This window comes from Numenius arquata, chromosome 2 (genome assembly GCF_964106895.1).
Source record: "Numenius arquata chromosome 2, bNumArq3.hap1.1, whole genome shotgun sequence".
Classification (NCBI taxonomy): domain Eukaryota; kingdom Metazoa; phylum Chordata; class Aves; order Charadriiformes; family Scolopacidae; genus Numenius; species Numenius arquata.
The window spans coordinates 80,180,448-80,202,072 of NC_133577.1; the positions used below are offsets into that span (position 1 = coordinate 80,180,448).

The 21,625-nt window shown below is 39.0% G+C and overlaps 1 protein-coding gene across 1 annotated transcript in view; it reads right to left on the reverse strand.

The window, feature by feature from the left end:
• ANO4 (anoctamin 4) overlaps positions 1-21,625 on the reverse strand; it is a 228,143-nt gene that overhangs the window by 54,382 nt on the left and 152,136 nt on the right. The window contains 4 exon segments of the mRNA XM_074165392.1: positions 10,737-10,868; positions 15,343-15,387; positions 18,179-18,280; positions 18,537-18,637. Coding sequence (XP_074021493.1) covers positions 10,737-10,868; positions 15,343-15,387; positions 18,179-18,280; positions 18,537-18,637 — 380 coding nt within the window.

Sequence of the window (21,625 nt, forward strand, 5' to 3'; positions counted from 1 at the left end):
AATGCAGGTTCAATAGTTTAGACAGATTTGTGATGAGTCCAGGAAATTAAAAAAAAAAAAAAAAGCCATAAAATATATTGTATTGGCTGGCATAATACATTTTATATAGATTTCTTAATCCGAATATACATACTCAAGAAAAACAAGATGTTTTAGAATATCATCATAATCACTGGAAAAATGCAACCAATATCAGTGTTCAGAAATACTGTTTCAACTGTTGGTTAAATAGCTAAAGAATTCTTACAGTTGCTAGAGGTGTGTAGGGCTTCAGCATAGACTGTAAAAGTCATTTAGACATTTAAATGGTAAAATCATAGAGACGTCACGGAGAGACTAGCCGTAGGATAGTACACTAGACAATAGTACGCTAGACAAATCTGACTTTAACAGAGATCATCTTAATAGAAAGCTTGGCATGGATATATGTGTCACCTTCTCTTCTGCACAATATGGGATCCATTGCACAGTTTTCCCCTCAGGTAATTTTACCCGAATGAAAACCTGCTTTTTCAGAAATGAATCTTTACCCATGGTAAAGCATACATGACTTTGCACCTCCATAGTAATTTGGAAAAACAGGCAAGGAGTCCAGCTTCTGGACTTTGAGGACTCCATATGCTCACTCTTTATTATCAAAATTCTCTGCCAAATTTTCCATGCAAGACAATCTATAAGTTCCTTATGTTCAGCTTCAAAGGCAGGTAATAAGAAAAGTCCCAAAGTAAAGGTATAAAAGCCAAGCTGCCCCAAGAAGACCATAATGAATGAAACCTGGTTTTCTAGAGGTTACTAACTCATGTCTCCTTTCCCACTCCACCCCAGATACTCACAGGTCATTTCTGTGTCCACAGTCTACTCAGCACTGTACTTCTGGCTTCCTCCCACATCCCTACTATTCCCAAAGTCCTACACATGCCCTACAGTACCTGTTGAAAGTGATTTATGCATATTGTCTGATCACCATGTGCATGTCAATTTACCAACGGACTGCTACCCAACAGCATATACAATTGGTGTGCACTGGCCACTGCCTTTTCTGTATAGGCCCAATTTTGGGCCACTACTCCATTTCAAGCTGCTGATACTCACAAAGTAAAGAAGACTGTGCTTAACTTTGAGACAGCTACACCTGTACCAAACTTAGTTGAGAGGAATCAGTATGTAAAATAATAATTATTAGAAGGCCTTTGACAAAAAGGAAATACTGTCATCACGTAAGTCTTAATGCTTAAGAAAATTAGATAAAAAACAATCTAAACTTTGAAGCAGATAGAACAGCATTATTTCCAGCTGAAGCTCTGTATTTGGCCATTTTAGTAGCAGCAGAAACAAATTAAAAGACTGTAGTAAAACAGAATTGAACAGTTAGTGTTATTCTCACTTGGTTTCATTTTCTTCTAGCGTCTGACTTTCTGCTTCAAGATCTCACCTCTCAGACAGCATTGAATGTTAAAGAACTGTGAAGATAACTCATGAAATCAAAACAGCACAGTTATTTTCATTCTGACTGAGCTATGAGTTCTTGTAGGATTCAACTGAGAATCGAATCACCTTATCTAGGAAAATAGCAACGTTGATCCAGGTAACACCAATAATTTTAATCTGGTCTCCTTATGATATAAGGTTATTTTGTCCATCTCCAATCATGACTATGTCATACTGCAACTACAGGTAGCTATTTCAACAACATTTTTGGACATGTAGGTTAATAGTTTTTCTGCATTTAGTCACTTCTATTTTTGTGAGTCATGAATGAAAAAAAGGCATTATGCGATCTTTAAAAGAAATAAGAACTACTTATTTAAACAAACACTTTAGTCATTTGCATTCATTTCTAAACTTAGCAATTGTGTTGTTATAGCTTTTGATCTCATATGGTTGAGAAGGAACAACCAGATGTGTCTGTGAAACAGATGTCAACACCTGAGTATAACAACTGCCACAAAGAACTCTGCTATTCCAGAACTAACTGAAGCACTCCTAAAACATGTGTGAGTAGGAGAGCTGCAGAGGTTCTGCCCTGCCCATCCTTGTGCCAGTAAAAGACATCTGAGGGCAGGAGGGGCAGAGGAGAGGGAGAACTCACCATGACTAGAGTAGGCCAAGAACATATCCTTCAGTGTGTTCCACATTTCTCATGGAGACATGGATGCAGCAGAGATGCTAGAGTTCTCTGAAGGTGAAAAGGGAGTGTCAAAAGGAGTCCTCTGAATGTTCTGACTATCCCTAACAATATCATTGTTTTGGGATGGAATTGCATGTGGTAAAGGTTAAGAATAATCCTTACCTACTTTTCAATATAAAAATCACAGAATTTTTTTCTTTTGTTTAACTCAAATACTCAGATCAATTCTGTGAAGTTGTCCATAGAGTAGCCCCTGAAAGAGGAGTATCGCCATAACCAAGGGGGTAGAGAGCTCTGGCACAGGAAATAAAACCAGGCAGACATGAGTGGGAGGCATTGAAAGGTTGAGAACATCTCAAGTATTTGTAACTATTTTGTTACAACATCCCAGTCAGAGGTTGACATAAATTAGGACAATGCTGAGAAGGTTTCAATTTACCTCCAAAATCACAGGAGTTGCTCTTGTCAGGCAAGAATCATGCAGTTCAGTGCAGCACTTATCCCTTGCTACCACCACCGTTCTCTCCCTCCAAAATTAACGTGCTCCAGGTTGTCTCCTTTCTGACTGTGGGTGGTAAATCCATATTCACAGAATAGCCATCAAGGCCATTTTGTGATCTACAACATCCAATGAGAAAGTCCGAGACTTTCTTGGTCTGTGGAGAATCTCACCCTTCAAATTTCAGTTTGCAGGGGTCAGAGCTGAAGACATTGTCAACCTAGGTGTAGATAAACATTCATCAGACATTACTGAGCTATAAACTGCACAAGGCAGAGGCTTTCTAGAGAGATTTTTAACCCCTGTTGCTTTCAGATAGCAGAGTTTCCTCAGCTGTTATGTTTCTGCTGCCCTTGTTAGAATTTCAATATGCACATGGGCTTAAATATTCATAAGAGCAATACTGCTTATTTTCAGGCTCAGTAAAGATTCAGACTTTACTTAGGAGACTGTTCAGTTGAAGGTTTTGATCACTTTGTCACTTCATTTGTAAGATAAAAAATAAGTACTACACTATTATCTTATTACCTGTGAAGTTAATGTATAGGTAGATAATAAAGGCAGTGATTTGTTCCACAACAGTTACAACCATTAGCCTGGTCCTGTAAGTCTTACTTGTGTGAGCTATCCTTACTTGAAAGGAAAATCCCACTGAAGATAATGAGAGCACTTCTGGCAGGAAAGGTTCCAGAGTTGATCCTTAATTAAAGTCCCTTTTAAAAATGTCATTCTGGAAATATTGCTCTTACATTCATACTGTAAGTGACATAAAGAGTCAGTGAAGGTTAATTGCTTTGAAATTATATTTGTAGCTTTCTTAATTAGACTCTGAACTGGAGATTTCAAACTATCCTTTCATGGATAACAAAGCACAGCAAAACTAACTGTCATCTAAAGAAGGCCCTCCAATTAATGTGAATTCAACCATGAAAAAACTAACAATGAGTTTCTGTTCATACATTCTCTTTGGTAATTTTGGAGGTTGTACAAACCTTTTAGTGGTAAACTTAGCTCTTGAACCTTTACCTAACACCTATTTGAAAAAAAAAGAAAAAGAGTTTTCCTTTCAATTTATTTTGGAGAAGCAAAAGTCAGGAAAAGGCTATTTTCTGCTGTACTCGTAAGATATACAAGCTGAAAGCTGAACACCAATGGCCTGGTTGCAAAGCTACAGAGTGAGGATGTGTGCATGCACCTATCAATGTGCATCTGTGCTCCACAGGATCCCCAGACACTGAAACATTCGATGCCTGACACTCACCATACAAAAAGGTGTGTTCCAAGCAAATGTCTATTGCTGGAAGCAGTACAAACTAAACGCACAGATGTTGTTTGAAGTAGTAATCGCTATATGAGAAGTATCCTTTAGTGCAGGAAAATTGCCCAACCCTCTGCACTCCCAGGTAAACTACTGGTGGTAGCTATCTCTTGTTGGCCGAGGCAATAGCAGGTTTTTACCTAATTTAACACCAGAGAAAGAAAATCATCAGCTGTAGTAGCAGCAACAGGATTAACCTGCAGAATTCCAGTGAGAATATTACCAAACATCCCTGTAGTTTATTTGTTTGAAAATGGGTATATTATTACCACTTTCTATTTGTTTTCATTTGTCTGACTTTTGAGGCTGCAGCTGACTTTTTTATCTAGAAGAAAATGTTTATTAATGTTTATCAGGGATTTTTTACATCATGTGCCTAAAACAGGATTACTTTGGGATGAAGAATGTATTAGTAGCTTTGTCTATTTCAGATTTGGCACATCACAGCCTCAAAACTGCTAAAGTCATATAGAGAGTTGTGAAGTGCTGAATCTCTCCTCCACCTTCTTCTGCCCTTCCCCCCAAATCATCCTGCCACTCAAATCACTTCTTAATTTTCATTGGTTCACTCAGAAACATTCATCTGAGACAGAATGAGCTTTATGTATTTTTCAGTGTTATCCTCTTTAATTTAGTTTCCCAGGCAATTAAAACTTCCAGAATCAGAGAGAATTTAGAAAACCCATTACAGGGTGTTTCCAAGTTTGGTTGCATTAAGATTTGTTTAAGAGCAGGAATCTTACAGAACTCTGACTCCCTGCTTATAAAAAGCCATTTACAAATGTATAGTTATTATACTGTTGTCGTGGTTTCAGCTGAATTTACCAAAACCGGAGCGACAGATGGCCCTTCCCCCCCCCTTCTCCCCCCAAAAAGAGGAGAGAGGAGGAGAAAGAGATAAGGAGATTCAGAAGTTTAGAATGAACTAAACTACTTTAATGAAGAATTAATATTAAAATAAAAATAAAGAAGAAAATAATGAAATAGATACAATATATACAAAACTGTATCAAGCTCCCAGGATGACAATCACATCACCGGCAGGCACTGGGAAAGTCCCAGACTGGACTCAGCGATGAATAGGAACTGGATTCCAGCTCTGGAGTCAGGAACACACAGATCAGGATCAAAGGCAGATGAACAGACAGAGTCCTCTCTGGACGTTGGCCATCGCAGGAAGGGGCTGACCCTTTGATCCCTCAGCTTTTATACTGAGCATGGGGCAGATGGGATGGAATACCCCAGTTGGTCAGGTTTGGGTCACCTGTCCTGTCCACTCCTCCCCACCGATGTGACCCCTCTACGTTTTTTCCGTTTCCGACCCTCTAAGGGGGCAAATAACGAAATGGGCTGACCTTGGTTGTTATGGCAGTAAGTATAAGCAAGGGCCTCCCTGCATACCATTCCTTGGCATGGAGCACAAACATTGGTCTTATCATTCTGAGAATGAGCAGTTTTCTCCACAATATGCCGTTAATTTCAGAGAGTTAGAGGAGGCCTAGCTAGGATGTAAAGTTACAGAACAGAAAATTGGTTCAGTTTTACTTCAAACCGGGACAACTGTAGATGTATTTAAATACAAGAATGACCGTCCTGGTTCTAAACAAGTACGTGTCCATGCAGCCCTGTGCCTCATCTCCGGTGGTAGCAGCTCCCTGACCCATCCGTGACCTTGGAGTGAAATAACTGAGGGGGAACATGGGTGCAGATCATCTTGCTAGGGATGGGATTTATTAGGGACAATCTGAGCACCAAAGAAAGCTTAAAATGTAATTCCACCCTGAGAGGCACATATCCTGGAAATCTGACCAAGATATAGGACGAGATCCTCATGTACCACAAGGGAACAAAGTACAAATGAGAATAACTCCATTAATCTCCGGTATACAGGGCCATTTTTGTTTAATTAATCCAGATACTGTCCTAGTCCTCCTAATTATGTAAATATTTAATCTCATTTTCACAGAAAAAATAACTATTTAAGTGGTTTATACAATTATATATTAGATTAATATTTAACCAGAGTTTATCGCCTTTGGAAGAAAAAAAAAGGGAAAATAACTCCTTATATAAAGTTTGAAATCTCTAAACAGCAATTAAAAGCATAGTAGCTAGTATACAGCTATCTAAGAAATTGCAGCTAATTACTACTGTTACTATTCCCAGCTGACTAGCAGTTTACTACGTAAAATAACTAAGATGTAGTAGAAAAATGACTAATTATCATCATATCTGATGGAAGACGCTTTTCACATATTGTGAACTGTGGTTAACTGATAATTTGCAGAAGAAATGTTTTGGCATAAATAAAGCCCTTCCCAAGCTTCTGTGGCTGCAGAAGAGAGATACTACTCAGAAGTCTACCTTCAGAATTATCATTCTGTATTCCACACAATTCTAACAAAACGCTTGCCTCAGCCAGGCAGAACTTTTTTCCTCCAAAAAGAGACTTCCTATTACTTAGGAAATAAGGTGAAATTTTGTCTTTTCTCATACTGAAAATTTTGTGATATACCCTATAAGGTATGCCATAATCCTTTTGAATGAAAACCTGAAGCCATGCTGCAAAAGTTGAAGGCATATTTCAAAAATGTGATTCTTTTTGTTTTCTCCTTTGCCTGTTTTGGAGGGAGGGTGGATGGTTAGCTGTGTCTCTTAGCACAAATTTAGCTTTATTCTGAAAGCTAGCCTTTCTCCGTATCTGGTCTTTTCCATCTGAGTGGAAAAGAAAAATGCAAGAAAGAAAAAGAACACCAATGCAATCTACTAAAATTGCGTACGATCATTGTACATCAGTATTTCAAAAATATTAATTCCTATAGAAAAAAGGCCTGATCAGGCCTTGCTGGTTTTGGTCTTAACTATTTTCCACGCCAGAATCTGCATTGTAAGCGTTGTCAGTCATCTGTCTTTCCATGCTTTTAAAAGCAGCTATCACAAATGAAGACTGTATTCATACCATGCTCCAGACGTCATCTGTATCAGACTGGAGACCTAGATACGAAAACTGTGGCTAGATCAAAAAAGATAACCTGCCTATTATTTGCTGAGGTGAAAAACACCTGAAGCTATGAAGAAAGGAAGAAATAAGGAACTCAAGACTCAGATTGCAATTCAGACAAAGATCAAATATGGACAAGCTCATATGAATACTTAATGAACAATATTTTAGAAAAATAAAAGCTCATAAAACCAGGAAAGAAGGACGAATTCTGCAACCTCAAGCTATGGTATGTGGCAAAACCTACAGTGAGGACATGGAGACCTTATCTGAAAACTCAGTATATGGAGATACTTCCAAGGTGGTTTTATTTGTGAGTGATTTAGTACATGGCCATTAAGCAATCGTTAAACATACCTTGGACAAACATTGATTTATGACAACACAGAAATCCTAGATATGTTCAACTGGCAAAAGTACATATACTGCTCTCCAGCAATACTTGAAAAATAGCCAGGAATATCCTCGTCAGTGTAATTGAAAGACTGATTATATGTTTTAGGCTCCCATGGCTGTTTCTTAAAGAACGGTTTAATGTACTTCCCGCTTAATGTCTTCTTCTCATTTAGGATTCCAGATTTGCAAGGAAATTTTATCTGTTTTACTATAAACTTGAAACTTAGAATTTGTACGTAGGAGCCAATAAAAAGGAAAAGCAGACACTAGTGACATTTTTCAGCTACCACCTTAACACAGTGTACAAGGACTGAAGGCTGAGGTACTTAATGCCTTCTTTGCATACTCATAATTTCCCCATGTACGGGGATAGGCGTGCATCTTTACTATTGGCTAGTTATATACAGGTCTTTCAACAGAATGCTTAAGTACATCTTGGAATAAGCAGCAATTCGTACAAAGCAAGCAGCTATTTGTACAAAGTAAGTGAACCCCAACATAATACACTTCTTGAATGTTACCTGATACTAACAAAGTAATTCCTTCTAGCTCTACACTTCCAGTTATTTGATACCCACACTCCACAATCAAAGATTAAAAGCACATAGTAAAGCTGTTCCTGAAACGCTCTGCTTACCAACATACCCTGAAATTCTTGGAACAATTAAAACGCCTGTGTGCAACTCACTAGATGAATATTGAATGAGTCATTATATTTCAAAATTCTGGAGAAGCAGAATAAGACAGACACAGCCAACAGGCTGGAGCATGACGGGAACACAAGAATCCTGTCAGAGCCAGCACCTTTTGGGAGAAGGAGGGCAGCTCAGCCAGCATTTTATCAGTCCCAACACAAAAGGAAAGGAAGACTACACAGAAAGCAAAACAGCAAATGTCAGGCCTGCTGGGGAGTAGAGCTTCAAAGTCTGCAATTATGTAAAAGCAGTGCCAGACAACAGAAGGAACGTTAATGAAACTAACACAGTATTTAATAAACCCCCCCCTGCCAGTTTACCAACACAAACATGAGCAAGGCAGAAGAATGAATAAAATATTCATACCAGTGCTGTTCAACATCTTTGTCGGAGACATGGACAGTGGGATAGAGAGCACCCTCAGCAAGTTTGCTGATGACACCAAGCTCGGTGGCGTGGTCGACACGTGGGAGGGAAGGGATGCCATCCAGAGGGACCTGGACAGGCTTGAGAGGTGGGCTCATGCAAATTGCATGAAGGTCAACCAGGTGAAGTGCAGGGTCCTGCACCTGGGACATGGCAATCCCAGGCACAAATACGGGTTGGGCGGAGAATGGCTGGAGAGCAGCCCTGAGGAGAAGGACTTGGGAGCGCTCGTGGATGAGAAGCTCAAAATGAGCCAGCAGTGCGCACTGGCAGCCCAGAAAGCCAACCACATCCTGGGCTGCATCAAGAGAAGTGTGGCCAGCAGGTCGCGGGAGGTGATTCTACCCCTCTACTCTGCGCTTGTGAGACCCCACCTGGAATACTGTGTCCAGCTTTGGAGTCCTCAACACAGGAAGGACATGGACCTGTTGGAACGGGTCCAGTGGAGGGCCATGAAGATGATCAGAGGGATGGAGCACCTCCCCTATGAAGACAGGCTGAGAGAGCTGGGGTTGTTCAGCCTGGAGAAGAGAAGGCTCCAGGGAGACCGTATAGCAGCCTTCCAATATCTGAAGGGAGCCTACAGGAGAGCTGGAGAGGGACCCTTTGTCAGGAAGTGTAGTGACAGGACAAGGGGCAACGGTTTTAAATTGGAAGAGGGGAGATTTAGATTAGATACCAGAAAGAAATTCTTTACTGTGAGGGTGGTGAGACACTGGAACAGGTTGCCCAGGGAAGTTGTGGATGCCCCATCCCTGGAAGTGTTAAAAGCCAGGCTGGATGGGGCTTCGAGCAACCTGCTCTAGTGGGAGGTGTCCCTGCCCATGGCAGGGGGATTGGAACTAGATGATCTTTAAGGTCCCTTCCAACTCTAACCATTCTATGATTCTATGATTCTGCTTCATATATGCCAATTCTCCTTCCAGCCACAAAAAATCCTTCTCATGTGCTGAAGGGAAGTCAATAGTTAATATTGCTATTAATAAAAATATCAAGCCAGACATCCTGGTTTCTTCATTTTTTTTTATTATCACTGGTCTATTCTTGAACTAATTTGCACCTACTCTTCCTGTTGCAGGGCACAATAACTGACTCATCTTTTTGGTCAAGTACTGGAAGACTCTGTAGTCTGAACCTGATGTCTATTCAGGGCACAGACATTTAGTGGAGATAACCCTGGCTGGTGACTGGTGCCAGGAGCAGACTTCTCCTGAAATTTCCCTGGAGATTTGCACCTGCTTCTGTTTTTCTGCTGTATTTGGAAAGACATTATTTACAGCAGAGGAGGTCTATTTTATTCATTCCTATTGCAGTTGATACAGCCAATCCCTGAAAAATTGTTCATTCAAAGTGAGGCATTTAAGAGCATTACTTCCACTTGGCTTCTCCCTGAATAAACCCACATATTTCATACTTTGAGCTGAGCTGTCTGTAATTCATTCTGTGTCACGTGAATCTCCTGCCCGTACCCGCGACAGTGCTGCCTAGTCTGCGATTTTATTCTTAGGTAGTCAATGGTTGTTTCCAGTATCAAAAACACTGTAAGTACCCATAAGATATCCTCTTTCTCTGAAATTTGAAAGCCCTGAAGTTCAACATGGGACCTGAAAGTCATGTGGGGCTTTTTCCATTTTGCATTTTGCAGGTGAGTAAAGGCTTTCAGTAGTCAAATGATTTCTCTAGTGACATTAGGGCAACACTGGTATGCCATTGGTATGCTTGGACATGTGTCACTGATAGGTCTTAACACTGTCATTTTGCAAACAATTGTGCTTCCGTAGAAGTAAAAGACAGAGAACTGCAGACAGAATGACATTCTCTGCTATCAGAGTTCTGTTTGTTCTACTGTCGTAACTAGGAATGAAATGCAGTGTAAGTTTATTTCAACCATTGGAAGGACTAATTTTGATTATGCTAAAGACATAGAAGCGCTGAAAAAGAAGTTTTAATCACACTTTTAAGAGACAAAGAACAACTGCAGATCTGATCCAAGAGAGAATTAGCCATTTGACTACTTTAGGTGCATAATTGAATTTCCAGTGAATTAAGAGGAACTTTTGCATTGATTTCTTTTATCTTGAGCTGGACCTTTAATTATTAGAAATGCAGATAGACTTTATGCTCTCTCAGGACTCTATCTCTCCCTTTGGCTGACAAAGAACTAATTTGAAGGCACTAGTCTTCAAGGCATGAACTGAGAAATTGATTTTTTCCAAGGTGAATCCAGAAGGAAAAGTTTTCATCCTGTAATCAAGATATAATAAAGTACTCACTGATGGATCCTTTGTTGGCTGAATGGAGCAGTATAGCAGTCATTCTCCTCCAGATCTGGCAGTGTCTCCTTGTCCAGTTTCATTGGCTTTCTAGGTAACCATCCTCGAAACCTGCTTATTTGTTTCTCGATCCTGCAGCACATGAAAAGTGTGAGCATTTGAGATAGTGCTTTTTTCATTACATTACATAGCACTTACAAAGAACACATGCTGGCAAACTAGGCTACTTAATATTTACAACTGGAAAAGAAGCAATGTCTTTTGGCTTTTTTGAGGCAGATCCAATTATACATGCTGAACTTGATTATTAATAACCAGCTTTCAGCAGAGGAGCATCTTATTTTGTTTCAACAGAAAAGCAATGCTGATAGTACATGCTGCTATAAATCTTATTAAGCCCAGTAAGCTCTTGGCAACTCTCTAACCCTTTATTTCTCAGCTTTTCAGTTAGTTTAAATTTCAGGCTTAATTGACACATTAGACTTTGGACATATAAACATTAGAAGAGCAGAGACTGTGACAGAGAGCTTTGGCAGCTAAACCCCAGCAAGTTTCATCCCTTTACTGCTCTCTGTATGGATTCTTACCTCGCAATTGATACTATAAAAAATAGGCTACTGTGTTCATTTAGTTTAGTTGTAGTGTCTTGCAGTACTACAACCTCCATGAAACCAGAATATTCAGTGTATAGCTTAATTGGTGACGGCTACACAGATTCTTACACTTAGAAGGTGAAAGCAAAATAAGATCAAGGTGGAGAAAGGGTAGATTTAATTGCAAGTGCACTCATGCAAAGATGCACACTGAAATGAAGGGAAAAGGAAGAAGCAGAGCTGATTGGAGAAGACAATGTAAACCAAATTCAAATCCAAATGAAAGTTACCATGAAAAACACATGAGAAAGATGAGATATGTCTAGCACAATGAGCCCGACTCTCTCAGAAGTTCCTAACACATTCAAGTCCTAATCAGTGATCCCTGCCTGCAAAAATCATAGACGGCAAATTATGGACTATGCACATACTTCAGTCACTGAATGAATCTTTCCAGGACTGGAACTAAAGGGCATGAATTGACATCCTTTGAAGTTTAAGTTGACATCTGATGAAGTTCAAGGACTGGAAATGTAGCTGTTTCTTTTCTTTTGAAAGAAGTCAGTGCAATAACTCTATGACCAGCAAATGTTGAGGGGGGAAGAGGGGAGGGTGTGGACGGTTATTTACTATCAAGACTGTAAGAATTGCAATGTGTGTTATGCAAACATAACATAAGACTTATACTAAATTAATCATAAACTCTTCATGGGCAGTGTTTGCATTGGCCTAGCAGTTCAGAGCACAGGAGAAGGTAGTTTGCAAATATCTGTGCTCGAGTGCAGGCGAGATGTCAGATCAGGGCTGTAAAGGGCCTGAACAACAGTAACTCTCCAGTTGCAGCATCCAGCCTGACAGCCTTGAGCTAGTCTGTGCAGACACTGATAGGAATGACAAGGGAAAAGTAAGTTCTCTAAAGGGGAATTCCCTGTCTCTTGGCCTCCAGTTTTTCCTCTGTAAAGGCCACAAGCTCTACTTTACTGTATATTCAGCAGGCTTACTGACTTGGTATGGAAAAAAGATGAATCAGGCAGAAGGATTTTCTAAATGTCCCATTACATGCTTATTTGCTAAATAAATTGTTTGAATTCTCTAAGGTATTAACATTCTTGCTAATCTGCAATCCTTTCCCCGTTCATCCTGCAAGTCAATGTGCGCATTTGAGATATGTGTGCTGCAGGTTTATCACACCACGCATGCAGGCACAGAGTGCTTTCCCCACTTAAGAGCAATGCATTATTCATGTTGGCTTCTCACTGAATCTACCCAGAATTCGACTGGTTTGCCATTCCTGAGACTCAGATTACTTGGCATGCTCAATGAGCCTACTGGCAAACAGGTCTGAGAAGGCTGCAAAGCCTTTCTGCAAGGCCCAGAACATACACTACAGCAAAGCCATCCGTAGGGAAAAAAACAACTAGTTCTCTCCTTGGGAAAGAAAAATGACCAAATTCTTAAAATTGCCTTCAGCTCACTCCAACAGTGCCATCAGCCAGCAGAGTAGGCTTTGTACTCTACTGGAGCATCTCTCAAAAAAATAGCTGAAAGAGTGGTCTTTGTGCTAACAAACACAGGCATGCTGTGTTAAAAATCTACTGTGTTTTATCACTTCACCAAAACTAATCCATGCCTTACTTTCCCTTAGAAGGGGAAAGCTTATATACTCAGCTGAATAGGGGAACAGCATTTGGAAAGCAGAGCAACCTACAAAAGACCAACAGAGTATGTGGAGAAATGAGGCACTGTAGTAGAGTTGGCCACAATGAAAGAGGAGAGTGGAAGATCTGATAATAGTATTCTTCTTAAATTCCTTAAATTCCAAGTGTTAAAAAACACTTGTTACCTTCATAAGGCAAAAAAATCGTTCTCTTAATTCACAGTGTCTCAAAGACAGTCTCTTCCACTTCAGTCCTGTCCCTGCTATACAAGCCTAGTCTTTAGTCAGTACCTTCTTTCTGAATATACTTATTGTGCTTAACTTAAAGGTTTCTCAACAAATTTCAAAGAAACTGTTTCATCCCTAGGAAGAGAGGTAGGGATAGAATCATTTTTTCAAAGGAAAGAGGAAGTTAGGAAAATAAAAAGAAAAAAAGATGTTTTGAATCAACTGATTTTTATTTCTGGGTCGGCTTTGCTAGAGCTTTATGCATATTGTAGTCCTAGATATTGTCTTAGTTTAGTTTTTAACCACAATGCAGATACTGTATAGGTACCTGATACCCTTCCTTTCTCTAAAATGTATTAAGGGAGTTTTTTTATTTGAAATGTTGAGATCATTAGAATTTTTCAGAGAAAATTCAAGTCAGGTTGACAAGTTGCAAGAGATGCACTCTGGGCTTTGCTTTGTAGCAAAAGTCCTCTTTAAAATAAATTTTGCCCAATGTCAATATAAAATTTGGCTTAGCTCAAAAAATGGACCAAGGCTTCAGTTACTTCAAATCTTCACCGAACTAGGAGAAGAGGAAATAGATACTTTTATTGAAGCTGTATATCTGAGTTTCACATAAATGAAAATAAAGATGAATGTTTTCTTTTTTCCCACTGGGACTATTCAGTTATAGCTTTTCTGCCTCAAGTAGCTATTTATAGATCTGGACATAAAAACTGAGTTTAGCCAAGTGTTCTCATCACTCAAGAACTAAAATACCAGAAAAGATCATACCTCTTTCCATACTGACTTCAAATCGCATCCTGACTCATAAGAAAATGAATGTAAAGCAAAATTTCATACACCACATATAAATATTAGAATCTTCACCTACTCCTTCTTATCTATTGCTTTAGTCAAAGCAATCATGTCTTAATGAAAATCAAGACAAATTCCAAAGTTAACAGCCACTATAGCATTCATTGTAAGGTGGGGAGGGAAAGTGGGGAGCATCAACAAGCTTTAGAAGAATTGTGTGCATCTATAAGTCTGTGCTGACTTGGTAAAAAAACTTAACTCCACAAAGAGCCCATTTGGTGCTTACTAATTTAAAGAAGCAAATGCTATAATGTGAGATCAATGCTGGTACTCTCCAGTCACCAGCATACTGTGATGGACTTTAATGTACAAAATGCTTTTTAATATGCTCATACAGCGGAGTCGTAATATGTGATTTATTTTCCCATGGATGTTCATCTACTGACATTATCTGAAAAGTGGTACAGCTGTTTACTCCAAAATGCATATTTTTCAAATTTAATTCTTGTCTCTCAGAGGTTCAAGGAACATTTTCACTGGCGTCAGAGTGACACAGTAAATCAAATGCTAGATCCTTTTGAAAACCGCATCAACAGCACTGTGGCATTAAATGATCTGGTCTTTTCCAAGTCTGCATATTTTTAGGCTTTTTGGAGACATTTTCATTTAATTGTCCAAGGTGTCAAAAAGCAAATGCATATTGCAGCATTGGAAGTTTTCCATTGCATTGTCAGACACAAACCCAGCATCAAACATAACCTTAAAGATACTTAATTGCGTGAAAGCACTTCAAAGATTCTTGAAAAATACTCATCTCTCAAGCTCGATAACATTACACCAGAGATGAACTTGGTTCATTGCCTTCCTATCTACCAACAATGCACTAAGCATCCCAACAGAGGAAGCAATAAATAAATAATGCCATTGCTATTACAAGTAAGCAAGGTGCATGGAAATTAAAAAAACCCCTGTAACTGTGGTATTTTAACCCCAAGAAACTCACTAATGAGCTACATGAAAAGACAGACATACAGTGTTTGCACTAACGCACTTGCTCTTCTTTAAAAGATTCCATCAATTGAAAAACATTTTCTTATTCCTAAAAAAAGGCAACACTGAGAAAATGAATTGCCTCTTTCACATTGCAGATGCCTTAAAAATGCAACTTCTGTATTTGTTTTTAGAGATGTCCTCATGTGCCATCACTTCCTCCACCCTTCCTACAAAAAAAGTTAATAAACTTTTCCTTCTAACTTGACCTTAACCATTATTTTTGTTATTGAGTCCAAACGAACATAAACTGGACTGGCATATGAATTCTACTCACCTATTCATGAACTTGTATCGGCGGTGCAGGTAATAGATTTTTCTCCTGGAAGAACAGCAAAAATGAAGCCAGTCGAGAAGAAAACCCATCGTCAGTTACAGTATGAACTAGCAAGGAAGGAAAGGAGATTGAAGACAGAAGCCTGTAAGAGGTGGAGGAAGAGACTAAAAGAGAGATTAACAGAACTGTCACAGGAAGCCACAAAGACTCTGGTGGCATTTGAACTGCAAGGAGGTTATAATTTTCCCATTGTCTTCTTCTGTTCTGCTATTTGTCATATGTGAAAGATGGGGACCCAAAGATGTTTCTATTTCAAAGAAGTCCATAGACTGTTGCAGGAATTCTATAGGGCTGATACAAATATGTATAAATTATCTTATATCCACCAGTGAACGATTAAAGCTGCATTTGGTGAAACACAAGGGAGAGTCACTTAGAAAAGCCAGCAAAGTGGTACCTGGTGCTGCAATACGCCATAACACATGCCATACCAACTGGGACCAGTGCTTGCTGTTGGGGTAACATCCCTTGAAACAGAACATAGGCTACACAAGCATGTGCTCGCTCCCCCACCCCCCAGTATGTAGCTGCTCCCTCTGCCCCTCATACAGGCACAGCTGATTCCTGCTGTCAGTGCAATAAGCTGTGTGGGAGTGCACATGGGGAACAAGTGAGCAGACAAGGGTGCACAAGGAGACACATGCTGACCACACTCTTGGCCCACTTCCTGACCAGCCCTGACCATCCTGTGTAGATCCAGAATAGGGAGTCCACCTCCTGACCCACTCTGCTGCTGGCAGCTCTCGTTCTCCTCATATCTGCCTATAACACCACAGCTGTTGGGATTTGACCCATCACCTTCAGCAGAGAGATCACATCTTCATGAGAATTAAGAAAATCTGAGGGATTTTAGGTGTGGGTTTGGGACTGATACTCCTTACTGGAAGATTTGGGTGCCTGCCTGAACTTCTTCTTCCAGAGGCTGACTTTGTCATCTGCTGAAGGCCATTGCTAAATCAAGGTGGTTTCTCTGTATTCTGAGAGGTTCCATCGTGTAACACTGACCTCTACCACTTACAGAAAATGAAGGGCTCACATCACATATTCTGAATATTTGTGTATAGTATATGTACTGTAGGAATGTTGTTAGTGCCTTGAAAGCAAGCATAGTTGAGAACTTTCTAAAATAAGACAGCACCAATGCTTTATAAACTATAGAAAAAAACTGGTTAGTATTCCAGGCTAACTTTCAGAACTTAGAATTTAAATAGCACATAATATTTTGACATTATTTTTGTTATCAGTGTCCATATTGTGCTGGTGAAGTGAAATTTTCAAAACAATTTCATCCTGGCCAGCCCATTTTGGCCAACTCCTCCACAAGATAGTGTTATTTATTTTGCTCTACTTAGCACAAGCAGAGAAAGGTCAAACCTAAGTGTTTCTGAAGTTGCCATCCACTTATTGATTTTGCTTCAAATATTCAGAAGTATTCACTGTTTTAGCACCCCCGCTTTGAAATAGCAAGGATTTTATTCACTGATGTGTGGACCTTGGACAATTCCAACCTAAAATATCGGGAGCTCTAAGCAATCAACAGCCCTTAAAACAAAGGGTTAGACAAGGGCAACTGAAAACAGGCAGTCTAGACTAGTGGGCGTTTTGTAAAATGCTGGTCCTTCATTTTAAATGGTAAACAGTACTGTTGCTCCTAATATAAAATTTAAGAGTCTGCCTAGCAGACATTAATAAATCACCATGATTTCCTCTTAACAATACTGTAATAATTCTCTTTGTGGATATGGAAAGAATGAAGCTGTAGTCCTGAAACAGGTCAAGAAACCTTTAGTATTTCCAATGCTTTCTATATAATCTATATGGCATCTACTTTGCTATCTGCTGAGACACAGATTTCAAAAATGGGACTTCAGATCAGGAGAGAAAAAGGCTGCTCACAGTGACTAAATTCTGAGGTCCTAGTGTATTTCTTAATCATGAGACCTTATCCTCCTAATGGGGCAGGTTCATCTCAAGGAATGCCATGGAAGTCAAAGGAGGTACACCTTTGGGCCAGCCCATTGTTTGTACAGCTAGAACACTTTTTAAAAGAATATATGAATATCTTGCAATACTTTGTGACAGCTTTTCTCTTTAGCACTAAAAGCACAAGAAGGAACAGTTGAAGATTTGCTGTGAAAAATGAAAACCAAAATACATACAGAATAAGCCTGCAATTTTGTCCTTAATTCATATCCATTTTTCCTAGCAAGTTCTGTACTGTTGCAGCTTGTCTCATACCAGAGGCATTTTTCATCCTTAAGTAAGAAGAAAACAGAAGAAATCCTACAAAGGACACCAACTCACTAGTTGCATATTCTGGGTCTGATCCTTTTCTTGCTCAGGAGTAATTCCATTAAAATCAATGGAGTTACGCATCTATAAACCCTGCTAATTGAAAGAAGAATCAAGACTTCTCAGTTCATGGGTTTTGGTCAGTTCCAGTGGAAGTCTTTATGCTATTTTAACAGTTCTGATAACCAGCAGAGTAAAATAAATATTTTACATAGAAAATTTCATAGCCCAACATGCAAATAATATTAAATAAATGATAAAATTAATCTGAATGACAGTGTGGAAAGAATTTGGTTATCAGTAGCATTTAATATAAGTTCTTTTTTTTCTCCACAGAAAAAAGCATTAATAGTCTGAATTGTTCTCCTATTAGATGTGACACTTATCTGTATTTCCATAATTACACACTATACAAGCAAATTACAGGTGCTGAACATACCAGATACGTCCAACAGACATGCACCTTCTGTGCTGCCTTACGTACCTGGATCTTCTCGACCTCCCATTGATTTCAATGAAATGTCCATTTAAAAAACAGCAGCGCACAAGTATGCAGGGGGCTCCAGCATTGAAGGGGTTAAAGGGCCTAAGGATAGAACACCCCATGAAAACAGCTGCACTGCTACAGCTCGCCTTAATTTCAAACCAGTATTGTACTGAAATTGCAGGCATAAACAAAAAACAGCAATGAATATAGTATCTAAGGTACTCCATTTATATTTTCCAAAGGTGTGTGGTGTCTTATAGAAGAGCTTTTCCATGTGCATTTTGGTGTTATTATTACATTAGCTTTACAGTATAGTGTAATTTCGGAGGTTGAGACAAAATACAACTACACCTACCTGAAAGGCATTCTTACATTCATTAGTTCAGCGTATTTGCCCAGGACCTCCCAAGGGGCATGCAACTTCACAAAGATGATGTCACTGTTTGTTAGAGATGACTGCAAAAGAAAAGCAAAACAGCTACCAGGGCTTACTTTTTCAAGTAAAAAAGAAAGAAACCGTGGTCAGTTGTCACCCCTCCCACTTCCTGCTTCTCCCTCAAGCATATGTAGTTCTACCAGTATTTCGTCAACTCGTTTTCCTTCTGGTTTCCTGAAAGCCATGCTGTGACTCCCTTCTGGCCTGCATGTGCATTTCCTTCACATGGAAAAGAGGACATGGAAGGGAGGCTGACATGCAGCTGTGGGTTACCCAAGTATGGGGTGGGAATAAGGTTGGTGGATAAATCTGGATCTGGAAGCTCGGTCCCGAACTTCACGTAAAAAGCAAAATAGCGAGTCAGGATCTGATTCTGCCAATTGACTTGGTTTTCTGTGCTCACACAGAAGTGCAGATGTCTGGAGGCAGATCTAGCAACGAAGAAAAGTCTTGCCCAGGGAGGTTGAGGGCTCTGACTATGCCACCAAGATCTCTTCACAATCCTATTATCTTCTTTTCTATGGGTTGTATATAGCGTGAAGAGCGCTTTATGCAGGGTATGCACACCAGAATGGCTGTTACCTAACAGAAGGCTGGCTGATGAAGAACATATAATATGCAGTAAAGAGGAGAGGGGGAGAAATTTAGGTCTGTTTGCACTCAGGAGGAGAAATAGGGCTTTTACAAGGAAGCTACAACAGGGCTGGCTGAAACCAACCTGAGAACAAAGGCAGCCACATGTTAATACTGGAAGATAATTGTTCAAATTCTAATGAAAATCAATGAAATTCTCATAAAATTGCATACAATACAGCTTTAGACAACGGAATGATCACATTAACAGGGACAACTACTACAACCTGAGTTCAAGGAATATCCAGGAAATGGGTAAAGGTGTACAGGGTGTGAGAAAAGGAAAGTGCGACAACTGAGAAAACCGAGCAAGAAAATTGTTAGTTCACTTTAGGGATGATTTCCTAGTTTTTTAGACATTGTACTACATTCAACGTTTCTCACATTAATTCTTGGTTAGCACAACTTACTGGAAGTTCTTAAATCTAGTATTGTTTATCTGGAAGCTACAGATAAACATGGGTGGGAGGCTGACATTTAAACTTCTGATGCCTATTTGATTCTTCCCTCCACTATCCTGACAGATACTGAAATTATTGAAACTGCTATAGCATGTGCATGGCCTTACAGTAGCTCTTTACAGTAGTTCTTTAGCACAGAAAAAAAATAATATCCCAACCCAGTCACTACAGAGTTAATATTTTTTTAAACAAATAGCATATCATAATCCTCAAAAATGGACACAGAGAAATATTTGTACCCAAAGTACTATTGGGCTGAATGAAAAGGTGGATTTAGCGCATAACGGAACAAGTGATATTCTGATATTAAAAACTGCAGAAAAAAATCTTGCTATTCTTTTGCTGAAGACTTTCTGAAAATATTTGAACATGAAATGATACAACAGCAACAAAACACGCCCAAGAGATGTGCTTCAGAGATAATGAATTGAATCCATTGACTTTTATGGATTCTAAATCAGGCTTCTAATGATGTTTTTCTTTATAGGTATATTTCACAAATTATCTTTTATTTTCATATGAGACTTCAGCAATAAATACCACAAAGTGAAGACTAAGTTCTGCTACTCTAAAAATTTCCTGCAAACTACTGTCTCAAAGATGAGGTCAAGTCAGCAGTGGACTGGTAATTTTGTCATAAACAGCTTGGATGAAAAAAAAACCACAAATGAAACCCACCAAACTCAAAAGAACCACCTAATAAACCCAATATACAGAAGGAATATATGGTTCTGACACACCAATAAAATTGAGAAATGGAGGAAATTTGTTAATAACAGCCTATAAATTTAACAATGGCTGTTAAACTGGAAGGTCATAGGCATTTTCCAACACATTGTAGTTTAAGCCATACTACATATGGCAGCCACAGTAAAGTGACTTGTGGGGATGCTGTTTCACGAGTGAACACTATCTTCATCTAAATTTGATTTCTTATGTGTTACATGTTTTCACACAGAAACACAAAAAACTTCCATAGAGTTATCACAATACAGACATTTTAAGAATATTTTTTACTCAGTATCTTGTAATGTTATTTTATCAGCTTTGTCAACAGAAGATCTAACCAAAGTACATTTGGGAGGTTCAGTTATTTTCAGTAGAAAGAGATAATAATGCTAAATTATTAATATGGAAATCCATTTCTCTTGGGTTTGCTCTTGTTAAGTGTTTATAAAGGAATTCACTAAGAAAGCCTGAGAAAAATAAGATTGGAAAGAGAAGAACAAATACAGATGGAGGAGTAATTGAATGAAATGTCATCTTCGCTTAATCTAAGGAGAAAAAAGCTAACCAAAATACCTGGCAAAAATATCAAGTACCATCGTAGTTACAAAAATAATTCAGTGAATGGAATCTCCTAAACTCTCTTTGTTAGATTAATATTTAGACATAGTATATTTCAGCTTCTAAATGTTGCATTGAGAGGAGAGGAGCATTCTTCTGTTGTAATTGACTCTCGAGGCTTGGCTCATTAAATGGTTTGGAGAAGTAAACTCAATTTCACATTATGGGAACATGGAAACAAAAATCAATGTAACATTGCTCCCCTTGGAAATTTAAATAAGATGACTATTGACATGAGTAATCTGCTAGAAAGTGACGTTTAGATGATGAAGAAAGAAAAACAGAGGAATCAAGGGGACAGACAATGAGATAAAAACACTTTGTAAACACAAAAATAAAGTAAGTGTTTGGAATTGACCTGCGGCACCAGTGGCCATAGACTTATCACTGTATGATAACTGCCAGGTCACCAACGTTCAAATAAATTGGTTGTTTCAAGCTGATTTCTTGACGAAGAATATCCATAGCAAAAAAGATTTTTTTCTTCAGGTCAGTAATAAAATTCTTGATGGCCTTCAGAGCAGTGCAAACCCAGTGTGACCAGAGTCTTATCAGAATCGGAGAACT